At 37.7% G+C, this 15,867-nt stretch overlaps 1 protein-coding gene across 2 annotated transcripts in view; it reads left to right on the top strand.

The window, feature by feature from the left end:
* Positions 1 to 15,867, top strand: part of LOC148997546 (NLR family CARD domain-containing protein 3-like) — a 53,911-nt gene that overhangs the window by 25,798 nt on the left and 12,246 nt on the right. For both annotated transcript variants that reach the window (XM_089122518.1, XM_089122523.1), the window contains exons 7-9: positions 6,247 to 6,420; positions 12,239 to 12,412; positions 15,050 to 15,223. In XM_089122518.1, the coding sequence (XP_088978644.1) occupies positions 6,247 to 6,420; positions 12,239 to 12,412; positions 15,050 to 15,223 (522 nt within the window). The remainder of the gene's footprint in view (positions 1 to 6,246; positions 6,421 to 12,238; positions 12,413 to 15,049; positions 15,224 to 15,867) is intronic.

Genomic DNA, 15,867 nt, shown 5'->3' with positions numbered 1-15,867 from the left:
CAGGTAAAGCTTCAACGATCATGTTTACATATACTTGAATGTCCTCAGTCAGCTTTCCACTCGACGGTGTGGTTGGATCTACGGCTCTGGACAAGGTGTCTGCCACAAACATTAATTTACCTGGTGTATAAAACACAGTTAATGCATAACATTGCAATCTGATCATCATTCTTTGGATTCTCATGGGACAATCATTTAGAGATTTTTTTGAACAGTGCAATTAACAGTTTATGATCAGTTTCAACATCAACAGGCTGTCCTGCCACAAATTGATGAAATCTCTCACAAGCAAAAGTAATACTAAGCAGCTCTTTTTCAATTTGAGCGTACCTACACTCCGCATCAGTCATTGAGCGTGAGGCATATGCAACTGGTTGCCAGGTTCCGTCATGCTCCTGGAGAAGTACTGCTCCCAATCCTGACTGTGAAGCATCAGCTGAAATTTTAATAGAACGATTGGGGTCATAAAATTTCAAAATGTGCAACCTGGCACTGCACTCCAATCAAACACTTTTGGGAAGAGGTCACACAATCACTATCCACTATAGTTGGCTGCCACATCCCATTGTCTTCTTCCCTTTGCTTGCTGGGGGACCTTACAATAATCACTGATAAAACTATAAACTCTAAAATACTCCTCATAGCGCTAACCATCGCCAAGAAAACTATCCTCATGAACTGGAAAACCAGAAATAAATTACACATTAACATTTGGAAAAATCTTATTACAGACTTCATTGCAATGGAACTCGCATCTCCCCTTCATAATTACACATCGGAAACTGACCTCTACCGTCCAACACTTTCTGACCTCTTACAGCTATGAATCCCTTCTCTGTTCTTAACTCAGACTATAACCAACCCACGAATATTTGTGCATTTTAGTTGTTCGAACTTGTTTTTGTCATCATTGTTATTGCTATCTTTACTGTCACTGTTATGATTACTATTTTCACTTTTATTTAATTTTTTGTTGTTTCATTGTAATTGCTGTTGTTGCTGTCTTTTGCTCTCACCGTTGTGATCACCACTGCCATCATCATTGTCATTCATTATTATTATTATTATTATTATTATTACTATTATTATTATTATTATCATCATCAATATTGCCATTGTCAATGCTGTAGAATTAGAATGTAGAACTAGAATTAAGCGTCATTGTCATCACTAATGCAATAACTTCCCCCTTATCTCTTCATGGGTTTTTAATGCACCACAACATAGAAAAAAAAAAAAAAAAAGAAAAAAAAAAAAGAATAAGTATATTTGGATAAACATCGCAAACACCAAGGCAGGCAAGACAGGCGAGAAGTAGTTTCAACGGGACAGCATCTCTGGCCCAATTTGAGACATTCTCGCACTGTACTCCCTCTTTTAATGCACTTTAGACATTGCACATAACACACACACACACAAAAAAAAAGAAAAATATAGAAAAGATAGGGACTGATGAGATGTGGGGGAAGGTTGTCTTATATTGTCTTATATTATATTATTATATTATATTATTATATTATCATATTTTGTACAGGATTGACAATGGCAATCGTTACATAGGAGGAAGGATGGAAATAAAAATCTACAAAAACAATATGGGCAGTATGGTGGTAGTGGGGAGTGATGGTAATGACAATGGTAATAAATAATAAATGGTTACTTTGTGTACACACGCATACACATACCCACGCTCATACACGCTCACTTACACACTTAGATCAAACACTTAATCACTCTTGCCACTGCTGGAATTATGGATTTACAAGATTGCTCACTACTGCACTATGTTGGTTTGTTTGTATGTATGTCTGACTGTTAAATAAAAAAAAAAAAAAAAAAAAAAAAAAAATAAAATTTCAAAATTGCCTCTCTAGTTAAAATCAGTTTCAAATATTGCCATGCAGCTTCCTGTTCATGGTTCCATTCCCATTCATTCTTTTTCTCAGTTAGCCATCTTAATGGAGCTATCTTCTCAGACAAATTATGTATGAATTTACTCATATAGTTCAACATAACCATGAATCTCTGGACATCTTTTAGGGCCGTTACATAGTCAACGCGAGCAAGCAACGCGAGTGACGCGAGTGACGCGAGCGACGCGCTCCCTTTCATAGTGTAAAAGCAGACGCAAGCGTCACGGGCGATGCGTTAAATGCAATACACCGGTCACGCAACAGGGGGTAGTAGATTTTTCACTGCAAACCTGAAAAAGCGGTGAAGCTCGTGAAGGCATGCGTGGCTCTCCACAACTTTCTGGCATCCACTGAACGTACCAGATACATGCCCGCCGCCTTTGTGGATGCGAAGTCTGACACCGGAGAGGTCCAGCCTGGAGAGTGGAGGCAGCACGTTGTGGGGGACCAGAACATGGTCGACGGACCACGGTTTTCGGACGGCAGCAGCAGACCCTCCCGGAGAGCGGCACTTGTAAGGGAGCAGCTGGCTGATTACTTTTTATCAGATGCTGGCGTGTTTCCCCACCAGTACAGTGTGCTACGATTGGGTGGCACTGACAAATAAATTGATAAAAGTTTGATTTGAAGCATGAGTTTTTTATTATTATTTAACACTTTACACATTTTAACTTATTTGGTATTATGTGAAAACCATTACACATTTTTTATAATTTGGTATTATTTAACTTTGTAAAAACCATTACACATTTTAACTAATTTGGTATTTTAATTCATTAATTCATATCCATAAACCATTAATTCATATAACCAGGCTGGTAAATTTGTCACGGGCACTTTTCCAGTCCATTTTCACCCGTCTTTCCCATCGCGATTGCAACCTCTCTCCAGGCATTTTCCAACGCAATTTTATTTGAGTGTACTAATTGTGATGAACTGTCGTATAAATGCGGATGAACGCGTATAAGCTTGTATAATTTTTCTTCCTCGCCCGCCATTGTATTCAAACCTTCTTCTTCTGTTAACATGATATATTTGAATTAATGTACAATTCTTGCAATGTCGCCCCCACCGATACGCATAGTATTGCGCGCATCAGTGCGTCGCGTATCAAAAACTAGGACGACACATTTGGCTACGCATCGACGCATAATGGCAGCCAAAGCGTAGCGATACATAGCCTTGCGGACGCGTATGCGTACCGATGCGTTGACTATGTAACGGCCTTTACACTTTGCGGTCTTTGCATATGTTCAATAGAAGAAATCTTCAGGGGATCTGGTCGCACTCCAGCACTATTAATGATGTCACCCAAAAATGTTAATTCAGTTACTCCCAATTGGCACTTTTCTCTGTTCAACTTTAAATTTGCATGCCTGGTTGCCTCCAAAACCTTTCTTAACCTTGCATGATGTTCTTCTTTCGACGCTCCCCACACAATTATATCATCCATCGATGTATAAACTCCTTCCATATGTTCATAAATCATGTGCACTGTTTTATGATACACCTCAGGAGCGAAGCAATTCCGAAAGGAAGCCTTAAGAAACAATATCTTCCATATGGTGTATTAAATATACACAGTTTTGAGCTGGCAGCATCCAGTTTTAACTGCCAAAATCCTGATGATGCATCTAGCTTGCTGAAATGTTTGGCATTTGCAAACTGGGCCATAATCTCTTCACGTGTACGAAGCTTGAAATGTTCTCTCTTAATTGCTCTGTTCAAATCTCTAGGATCAAGACAAACCCGAAGTTTTCCATTCTTTTTGTCCACAATCACCAATGAACTAACCCAATCTGTGGGCTGATTAATTTTCTGTATCACTCCTAACCTCTCCATTTTATCCAGCTCTTCTTTTAACTGTCTCTGAAGTGCAAATGGTACCTTTCGACATGGATGTATAACTGGAGATACAGTTTCATCAATCTGAATGGTGTGCTCCCGTGACATACAGCCTAAGCCTTTAAATACATCCCCATACTCCGTTAAGATTGAATCGTACTCGGGTTCAGACACTTTTGATTCTTCTACCATCAGCACTCTTTTCACCGGATGCAGCCTCTCACAAGCAGACAAACCCAAGATAGCTTGAAAATCCTTTTGCACCACTACAAATACCACTACTCCACTTTATACCACTTTAATACCACTTTACCACTACTCCATAAAACCAACCACTATCATTACACCTCCTACCATCAAAAATGCACCAACACTGGAACACTTTAAAAAGCTGATTAAGGCTACGTTCACACTGCAGGGCTTAATGCTCAATTTTAAAATTAGATTTTTTTGCAAGGCCGTTCACATTTCCAATTAAATGCGACCTTTTGTGATCTCCTGTGTGAACGTGAAATGACCCAGAAGTGACCCGCATGCGCAGAAGAGTAATCAACGGTCAACGACGTCACTTGTTTTTTGCGGAATAGTCCTTTTTTCCCATATATTGCGAGCTTTTGTTTTATTATTATTATTATTATTGCCACAGCCCACATACAAACACAGACAACAATTATTTAACGACGGGCAAAGTTTGCACATAAATGTTTTCCGATCCTCACCGAGGCTCGTCATTAACCCCGTTTAATTGATAGTGCGCGTCCTCGGCGCGGCACTGGTGGCTGGTGTTGCCAGATTGGGTGTTTTTTCGCTACATTTTAAGGCATGTTTACATGTGTTTTAGCCAGGTTTTCGCCTGGAAGGCTCTATAAAAATCAATCTGGCACCCTACTGTACAAAGTTAAACTGAGAGAGCGCACGTTCACAGACACCAGAATGAACGTGTTCACAGTAATGTTCATCAGGCAGTAATACAGTATATGAACGCGTTCAGGCACAACACTGCGGAAGAGACACGTCTGCAGTGGCCCATAACAGTGAGGAAACGCATTGGAGTTAGCGTGTATTGGCTAGCTACAGGTAAGTGCAATGACGTGCGGGTCGGATATATGTGACTTGGCCGTTCAGATTGAAGTCGCATTTCAAAAGATCGGATACATATCGGATTTAGACCACATACCCAAGTGGCCTGGGTCGCATTTGAAAAGATCGGATCTGTGTCGTTCAGACTGTCATGAAAAAATCAGATACAGGTCGCATAGGGGCAAAAAAAATCTGAATTAGGTCGTTTCAGCATGCAGTGTGAACGTAGCCTAAGACCCATTTATTTCAGGCTTTTTTTTCTCTGATTGTTGCATTGCCATTTTTTATTTATTTTTTATTTTTTTATGTTGCACTTTGGATTTAAGAAAAGCGCATTATGAATAAAATGTCATTTTGTTATTATTTTATTATTATTAATATCAGACATACACACACCATTAGGTTTTATGGGGATTTTCTTTAGAAATAATGACTTTTATACTGTACAAGGTTTTTTCTCCAACCAATCTGATGGAGTTTTGGTTCCTTGCCACTGTCGCCTTGCTTTTGGCTTGCTTTGAGCTTGCTCAGTTGGGATTATTTAGTGTTTAGCAATGTTGTTGATCCTGTGTTGTGCTACTTTCATGTTATCAGTGTGAAGCTGCTTTGATACAATCTGTATTGTGAAAAGCGCTATATAAATAAATGTGACTTGACTTGACAAATGGTATATTGAAACCTCTAATCCTAATTGATGTAATTTAACTTGAACTAATGAGTATTTGTATGCATTTAATATTGACAGCATTATGTTAATTACAGTGTGGGGAAAGTTCACTTTCTACATGAACTAGTTCAAAGTTCAGTTCATACATTTTAAAATGAACTGGTTTCAGTTAATAGTTCACACTTAAAAAAATGAATTAGTTAATTCATAGTTCTTTTTTTTCATATGTTGCGACCTTTTTTATTATTATTTTTGCCACAGCCCATTTATAACCACAGACAACAATTATTTTATCGACGGACGAAGTTTGCACAGAAATGTAAGATTTTTCCCATCCTCACCGACCTCATCAAATCTGTTTAAATGATCATAAGACTCCTCCTCGCTCGCTGCTTTGTCGACCGCGGCCGCGGTGCGACACTTTTGGCTGATTTTGCCAGATTGGGTGTTTTTTCGCTACATATTAAGGCCGGTTTATATGTGTTTTAGCCGGGTTTTCGCTTGGAAGGCTGTATAGAAATCTGGCACCCTATTGAAAGAATTTAAATTGAGAATTTAAATTGCGTGCTTTCACACACCAAACTAAACGCGTTCACAGTAACATTCATCAGGCAATAATACAGTATGTTCAGTTCACATTCGCCCAAAATATATACGAGTTCAGGCACAACACTGGTTATTTATAGTTTAGGTGTGTTCATCTCTGGATATAGGCTTAATGTGTGTCATTGTTCTCTACAGGTTGAGGGATTGTGGAGTCACAGATGAAGGTTGTGTTGCTCTGGCTTCAGCTCTGAGATCAAACCCCTCACACCTGAGAGAACTGGATCTGTCATTGAATAAACTAGGAGACTCAGGAGTGAAGCAGCTTTCTGATCTACTGGCGAATCCTCACTTTAAACTGGTGACACTGGGGTAAGATCATCTCTACCATAAAGACTCTGAGTGAATAAGGATTAATATGTAGATAGTGTATATAATATATCTTTGGCGTAAGCCCCATCCGGTGGTTCAGCGACAGATTCCTGCTTGAACCATCAGATCCTGCCGGCGGTAGAAGACAGCGGTGAGGAGTCTCCCTGAAGAGGAACATTTACATCTCACTACAAAACACAGTGGCAAAACCAAGAGCAAGAAATTGCATTGAGAGCAAAGAAAAGCATTTTGAGAGAAACACTTTTTTTTAAGAGAAAAAGTTTTCACACTGATAGTAAAAAATATATATTTGAGGGGGTTTTTTTCAAAGTATTTTAAGATTTTTTTTCTCAGAAATAATTTTAAAAATGTCAAATTTATATTTTTTTATGTTCTATGAGATATAGAATACTTACTCTCAAAACGTTTTTAGTCTCAAATATTATTATTTTTTGCTATTGGTATGAACTTTTTCTCAACTTTTTTTCCCTCTCAGATCATTTATTTTCTCGCATGTAATAGACACAATTCTAGCTCCATATACACACACACATCTGCACACACACACACACATCTGCAGGGCTGAACGCTTAATTGCATTTGCGATAAAATCGCGATATGATGAAACGCGATTTTGTAATCGCAAGTGCTGCAAATACACTGGTCACGTGACACGCGAGAGAAAAGCAGTCTGCAAGATCAAGCATCAACTTGCCACGCTACGCGGTCTGGCGTTCAGAAAATAACAGTTTGTTTTTAATGTATGTGATATTGTGTTATTTATTTTCTACCCAACAATCCTGGATCGATTCAGAGAATTTCAGAATCGAGTCTGAGCTTAGTTTTTAAACACAGATGCGTGATGACGCTGCGCGTGCTTTAGAAGCGAACCGTGTTCTGCTTGCTTCTATTTTTTTCTCTCTCTCGCTCTCTCTCTCTTCCTCACTCACACACACACGACACCGCTAGAACCTTCCGAAACATAGTAACGTTATTTCATATAGTTTGGCGTTGAACCGAATTACAAGGATATTCGCGGGCTTCATTGAACAGGTTTTGAAGCTTTGCTTGATGTTAATAACGTTACTCTTGCAGTGCGCGTTCTCTTCCGCTGGGATTTTCCTTACAAATGCTTCACAGAGGCATTATTTATGTCTTTTGGAATGCAGTTGGCTTATATATTAAAACTATGAAAATCACTGAGAAGGCTGCTTTCATTTTAAAATACTAATGCGTGCTTTGTGAAGAGCACTCGTGCATGCAGTCGTGAGTGACTCATTGGTTATGTGCATAAACGTGCATGTCAAAATGCTTTCATGACGCGAAATTAATGTAAACACGGTCAGTTCTTAAACCAACAGGACAAACCACATTTACAATTTCAAAAGAGATATGTGCATTAGTGTGAATGCAGCTTATCGTATCTAAACTGAGGGGGAAATCACTCCAGCTCTTGAATGAAAAACATTCAGACAGCCTACTTTTAAATACTGAGACCACTCTTTCTTTATTGCTTGTAATGTTTTTTTTGTTTCTCTTTATTTACTAGCTTTCATATTTTGAAGCTATATTATTTTATAAAGCCTATTTAAAATTCTTAACATGTAATTGGTTTAATTAAATGTTTTTTTATATATTTATTTTTTAAAGTATGTGTTTTTACACATGTAATTAAATACATATTTTAAGTGTTATTAAGATTAATTAATAAGAAAAAAAGTATATCAGATCATGAGCTACCTAAAGATTCCCATCCCTACTGTACAATGATTTATTGCTTGTCTTTGTCCACTAATACAGAAGGTAAAAAACTTTTTTTTTTAAATCGCATATTAAATCGCAATCGCAATATTGGTTAAAAAAATCGCAATTAGATTATTTTCCATAATCGTTCAGCCCTAATAGAAATATTATAGCTTTTCTACTACAAAAAACACAAACATGCTCAATTAAGCATTTTAAAAGGTTTAAAATGTAAACACAAGTTGTAAATGTCAAAATATACAGGTAAAATTCAGATATAATCAAGCTATATACAAAAAAAATATGATTTACAAAAAAAGCGAGTGTAGCCATGGGCTTTTTTTTTTCATTTTAGCTTTGCCACTTTTTTAAAAAAAAATTGTGCACACACATATACAAAGGCCTTGCATTCCCAGAGTATGAGGGTTCCCAAATATTGCAAATACAACAAAAAAAGGTAAAATTGAGATAAAATGAAACCATATAGAGCAAAAAGCAGGTGTGGCAATAGGCGTTTTTTCTTTTCTTTTTTGCTTAGAAACTACAAAACACTTCATGTACAATTACACAGCTAGCTACATTACAGGGCTTTCATTCCTTGAGTAAGAGGGGTTCCTCAATAGTGCAAATATACCACACCTAAGGTAAAATGAACACAAAATCAAACCATACATTGAACTATTTACAACAAATATCAGGTGTGTTTATTTGTTGTTGTTTTTTATCTGTGCCACTCCTCAAAACAGTTTATCTAATCTACTCCTAAACTACCTAAACTACTCCTAAACTATCTACACTACTCCTAAACTACCTAAACTACTCTCAATCTACTCAAACTAGCAATAATTTCTCTCTATGTATATATATATTACATATTTCTCTCTTTGTCTGCTCCGTAAATCTCCTGCCTTTCAGTTTCAATTTCGCGTCTTCTTTGCTCAGTTGGCTCCTCCTTCATTCCGTGAAATGTGCAGCCTGAAGATCAGAGTCAGCAGATTCACACATTTTTCTCCGTTTTGTTTTATGACAAAAACCGACAAAGTTATTAGAATAAATGCAACATATGTCACATCCCATCTTGTGTTCTTTCACGAACGCGTCAATATACGCGTAGATTTTTTTTATATAAAGTTTAAATGGTCATATCTCCGTTTTTACTTCGTCTATCAACACAAAACAAAAAGTAAAATAAAATTTCAAGTCAGCACTTTCGACAGAAGTGGACGGCAGCGCTCAACGTGACTTTGTTTTTATGCTTCGTCTTAAACTGGACATGTCACTTGATCACGCCGGCGTGATTGGCGACCCCGAAGGGTTAAACAACATCGCATATTGCATTTCAAATAAAGCACAAGCCTAAAACGGCTGTAATATAGAGCTAAACAACGAATAATTGAGTGAGACTTTTCAGATATGGCCAGGCCCAGGCTAGCCCTACAATCTATATCAGAGGCCAGACGCGATGGACGACGGTGAATCAGGAGCATTAGCATTTCAGTATATAGATCAGCAGTTCTAATCCGCGCACTCGTATGCTACAGGTTTTTCTCTCATCAAAACTGAATAGCCTATGTTCATCAGTAGTTACAGCCAATATCAAGCAGGGACACGTTTGTGTGCATTTTATTTGCAATTTCACTTGAATGAGTCTCTGCAACAGCGATAGATTTGAAACGCGCCTCCGAGTGAAGATTGCGCAACTCGCGCAGTGCATCGTCTATGACTCTGATAGCAGGCCATGAGTGCTCAGCTTGAGTTCAGAAACAACAGATTTTAGCGTTTGAATGTGTGTGAAACCATAGTAAAAAACAATTGGTGTTGTTTGACGCCAATCGGACGTTCATGTTTTTCTGTCTATTTGAAAGTTTGGCTAATAATAACATGTTGCATTCTATACGGCCTGATTATGTCATTTTTTTAAAGGGATGGTTCACTTTGAACATTATAACTTTAACTCAACAGAAGCAGTAAAACTGTTTCTATTATGGTTTAACTTTGCAATCAATCTGTGGTTCAGGAGAGGCTAATATAAATTAGCCTCTACCCTATTAATCTATTGATTTAATTATTCCATGTTTTTTCGTTGTGCATGATCACAGTTCATATATGTGTGGGAAGCTATTAGAGTATAAATTTTGTGTTAGGATACTTCATGAGTTAAGAATTTTTTTCCTGCAAATCCAGTGATGAAGTTCATGTTCTCATGATTTATTTTTATGAATTTTTTTTTTCAAAACATCCCCCCCTCTGTTTTTTTCACAAATCGCACCCTGTATATGAACACCAAGTTTGTTGTGCATTGTTATAGCCTATGTATAGGGCTGCATAAAATAATAACATAAATAGCAGACAGCCTATATATCATTAAAAATTAACACTTTAGTAACACTACACTAGACAAAAATATATGGCTTATCATACAGCATGTTACTTCAAATGTTTCAGTTCGTTATGAAATGAGATTGGAGGGAACCTATGCCTATTATGTTTGGCATGTTTTGCTTTTCAAACCCACAGCACGAGTGACTCAAACTCAGCGCATGCAGAGAACATTTACTGAACCGATCCGAATTCGCTCCAAACTATTAAACATTATTGTCACATTATACAGATCTACGTTTCAGCAGATATCCTCAAACATACATGTCTAAACATTATAATGTTCACCATTGAAGAATAACTAAGCCATCTTTATATCATGCTGTGTTTAATATCAAAGATAAAAACAATCTCTTTTCTCACAACTCAATCTCACAACTCCAATCTCATTTCATAACATTTTAGTCTGGCACCAGTTTAACTACTAGCTACAATGTAAAGTAGGCTATATACAACCATAAGATACGTATTATTATTATTATTATGTGTCTTACCTTAAAAATGTTCAAACTCAACAAAAAGCAGAGTCGCTATTCTTTGTTTAGAGGCGATGATGGCGGCAAAAGCTGTGCGTTCCTCCGCGTGGATCATTTAAATTTCTGAACATATCGTTGCTTTAAAACGGATTACTTAAACAGAGAATATTTGTTTTTGGTATGATTTACATAATTTAAAAATGGAGACTTAAAGCTTTGTAAAGACAACTCACGTGTGTGTGGCAAGTATTTGCTGAGTTAAAGGTCATTTTAAGTCGCGTTTCAGAATGAACTACAAATTGAGAGAGAAGGGAGAACGCGCATTATGTTTATTTTCTTTATTTTACAAAAAACAACATCTTGTTTTTATTATTAGTGTACACAAATAAAAGTAGACAATTTTGATTGATGTATACCACTTGACTGTATGACAAAAATCGACAGAGTTAATTGAGTCTTTTTTGCACTGATAAGAAAAAAAGAGAGACAATCACGCCGGCATGATGGTCGACCCCAGAGGGTTAAAAGCAAAACCTCAGCAGCTGTGAACCAATTTATCAATCGATGCCACAAAGCATCAGTTGTTCTGAAATGCTTACCCCCGAAAGAGAACAAGTCTCCACCCAGAATAACCTCAAAAACAAAAAAGGAAAAATAACAAAAGAGTGAACCGATGGAAGGATTGAGTAATCAACCCAGCTGGAACTCTCACCTCACCGGGAAAACTCATGCATATATTCGAAAATACCCAAGCAACCATACTCACCAAATGATCTCAATCACAGGGAATAAACTAAAACAGTCCCCGAAATATCAAAAGAAACAAATGCTTTTTACAAACCAAATTGGACAAGCCCCCATTAGTTTAGGGTTATGATTCTTGCTTGAGATGCAAGAGGTCCCAGGTTCGGATCCCGGACGAGCCCCCATTATGTTACAACCCTGGTTCTAGGGATGCAGCAAAGGACACAAAGATAGAAATCTGCCAATAAAAATAAGGTTTACTATAAAACTTCAAATAATGGCCCAGGCTTTTATTTTCCCAAATCGTCGAACCGCACCGGCTTGTATTTGAGACAGGCGTCTATATGAGACCGGTCTTTATAATTAAGTGTTGATGTTCATTGAGTGTCTAATCTCTAAAAATCTCAAAATGCTCCACGTGAAACTGCGGTCTTCCGATCTCTGGATATAGGCTATATGTGTGTCATTCTCTACAGGTTGTGTGATTGTGGAGTCACAGATGAAGGTTGTGTTGCTCTGGCTTCAGCTCTGAGATCAAACCCCTCACACCTGGGAGAACTGGGTCTGTCTGAAAATAAACTAGGAGATTCAGGAATAAAGCAGCTTTCTGCTGAACTGACGAATCCTCACTGTAAACTGGATACACTGAGGTAAGATCATCTCTACCATAAAACTCTGAGTGAATAAGGATTAATATGTAGATGTATGATGTAGTGTATACAATATATGTTTGGCGTAAGCCCCATCCGGTGGTTCAGCGACAGATTCCTGCTTGAACCGTCAGATCCTGCCGGCGGTAGAAGACAGCGATGAGGAGTCTCCCTGAAGAGGAACATTTACATCTCACTATATTATTATCCCACAAAACACAGTAAAACCAACAGTTAAATAAACCGGACGAACTACAAACCAGACAGGATACAGGATACAGTGAAGAGGGTTTTTACAGCACAAATGTTTGGTGTAAATCAACTTGCCTTGTAATGCTTGAGCAAACAGACCCTTGTAAAAGCGTGAGCATTTCCTCAAAATGTGTGTGTGCAGCTGAAAAGAAGGAAGTGGTGTGTGTTTCACCTGAACCAGGACTGACACTATATCAGATTTATCACTACATGATTATCATGGCCAAAATAACACAATAACAATATATCATCATAACTATAGAAATCTTAATAAAAATAATAATGCAATAATAATGCTGTCAGTCAAATTCATCTTTACTTTGTTTATTTTGTGTTATTTTTGAGAAAGAAGAATCACTCCATCACATGCAAAAGGAACAATTACACTTATACAGGTCCTTCTCAAAAAATGAGCATATTGTGTTTGTGATAAAGTTAATTATTTTCCATAATGTAATGATAAAAATTAAACTTGCAAATATTTTAGATTCATTGCACAACAACTGAAATATTTCAGGTCTTTTATTGTTTTAATACTGATGATTTTGGCTTACAGCTCATGAAAACCCAAAATTCCTGTCTCAAAAAAATTAGCATATCATGAAAAGGTTCTCTAAACGAGCTATTAACCTAATCATCTGAATCAACTAATTACTAACACAATCAACTAACTAATTACAACTAATCAACTAACACCTGCAAAAGATGCCTGAAGCTTTTAAAAACTCCCAGCCTGTTTCATTACTCAAAACCGCAATCATGGGTAAGACTGCCGACCTGACTGCTGTCCAGAAGGCCATCATTGACACCCTCAAACAAGAGGGTAAGACACAGAAATAAATTTCTGAATAAATAGGCTGTTCCCAGAGTGCTGTATCAAGGCACCTCAGTGGGAAGTCTGTGGGAAGGAAAAAGTGTGGCAAAAAACGCTGCACAACGAGAAGAGGTGACCAGACCCTGAGGAGGATTGTCGGGAAGGACCGATTCCAGACCTTGGAGGACCTGCGGAAGCAGTGGACTGAGTCTGGAGTAGAAACATCCAGATCCACCGTGCACAGGCGTGTGCAGGAAATGGGCTACAGGTGCCGCATTCCCCAGGTCAAGACACTTTTGAACCAGAAACAGCGGCAGATACGCCTGACCCGGGCTACAGAGAAGCAGCACTGGACTGTTGCTCAGTGGTTGCATGTCATTCGGAAATCAAGGTGCCAGAGTCTGGAGGAAGACTGGGGAGAAGGAAATGCCAAAATGCCTGAAGTCCAGTGTCAAGTCCACTGTGTTTTATCAAGGGCAGGGTCAATGCAGCTAGTTACCAGGAGATTTTGGAGAACTTCATGCTTCCATCTGCTGAAAAGCTTTATGGAGATGAAGATTATATTTTTCAGCACAACCTGGCACCTGATCACAGTGCAAAAACCACTGGTAAATGATTTACTGACCATGGTATTACGGTGCTCAATTGGCCTGTCAACTCTCCTGACCTGAACCCCATAGAGACTCTGTGGGATATTGTGAAGAGAAAGTGGAGAGATGCAAGCCCCAACACTCTGGATGAGCTTAAGGCCGCTATCGAAGCATCCTGGGCCTCCATAACACCTCAGCAGTGCCACAGGCTGATTGCCTCCATGCCACGCCGCATTGAAGCAGTCATTTCGCCAAAAGGATTCCCGACCAAGTATTGAGTGCATAACTGAACATAATTATTTGAAGGTTGACCTTTTTTGTATTAAAAACACTTCTTTTATTGGTCGGATGAAATATGCAAATTTTTTGAGATAGACATTTTGGGTTTTCATGAGCTGTATGCCAAAATCATCAGTATTAAAACAATAAAAGACCTGCAATATTTCAGTTGGTGTGCAATGAATCTAAAATATATGAAAGTTTAATTTTGATCATCACATTATGGAAAGTAACAAACTTTATCACAGTATGCTAATTTTTTGAGAAGGACCTGTATGTTTCATATTGACAGCATTATGTTATGCATAGTTTAAAGGGTTAGTTCACCCAAAAAATGAAAATTCTATCAGTATTTACTCACCATCAAGATGTTCCAAACCTCTTATGTGTTTATTTGTTCTGCTGAACACAAAGGAAGATATTTGGTAGAATGTTTTAATCAAACAGATTTCAATCCCTATTCACTACCATAATAGGAAAAAATACATACTATGGTAGTCAATGGGGAATGAGATCTGTTTGATTAAAACATTCTTCCAAATATCTTCCTTTGTGTTCAGCAGAACAAATAAACACATAGAGGTTTGGAACAACTTGAGGGTGAGTAAACGATGATAGAATTTTCATTTTTGGGTGAACTAACCCTTTAAGTGTTGTGTTTATCTCTGATATAGGCTTAATGTGTGTCATTGTTCTCTACAGGTTGTGTGGTTGTGGAGTCACAGATGAAGGTTGTGTTGCTCTGGCTTCAGCTCTGAGATCAAACCCCTCACACCTGAGAATACTGAGTCTGTCATTTAATAAACTAGGAGACTCAGGAGTGAAGCAGCTTTCTGATCTACTGGCGAATCCTCACTGTAAATTGGAGACACTGCGGTAAGATCTCTACCATAAAGACTCTGAGTGAATTAGGATTAATATGTAGATAGTGTATACAATATATGTTTGGCGTAAGCCAACCATCCGGTGGTTCAGCGACAGATTCCTGCTTGAACCATCAGATCCTGCTGGCAGTAGAAGACAGCGGTGAGGAGTCTCCCTGTAGAGGAACATCTCACTATATTATTATCCCACAAAACACAGTAAAACCAACAGTTAAATAAACCGGACGAACTACAAACCAGACAACAGTAGGGCTGCAACAACCGAATATTTTGATAATCGATTAATGCAACTATTATTAGAACGATTAATCGACTAATTGTCGATTATTTTGCCGGCTAATCAGTAAGTTTGGAACGATTATTCAGCTTTTTCAATTAGTTAAAACATTGAGTTATACATATTCTTACTATAATATAAAAAATTCAGTTCAGGTAGAAAGAAAGAAAGAAAGAAAGAAAGATAGATAGATAGATAGATAGATAGATAGATAGATAGATAGATAGATAGATAGATAGATAGGTTTTGAAATAGTATTTTTAATGAACTTTGAGCCAACTAAACAGGTCATTTTCTTTAATTTTTCCGTTTTCAGTCCAACTCAAATCACATACAAATGCTCTCTAAGCATTGTTTAA

This window comes from Pimephales promelas, chromosome 2 (genome assembly GCF_988280905.1).
Source record: "Pimephales promelas chromosome 2, fPimPro1.hap1.1, whole genome shotgun sequence".
NCBI classification, from domain to species: domain Eukaryota; kingdom Metazoa; phylum Chordata; class Actinopteri; order Cypriniformes; family Leuciscidae; genus Pimephales; species Pimephales promelas.
This window is presented reverse-complemented; position numbering and strand designations above follow the sequence as displayed.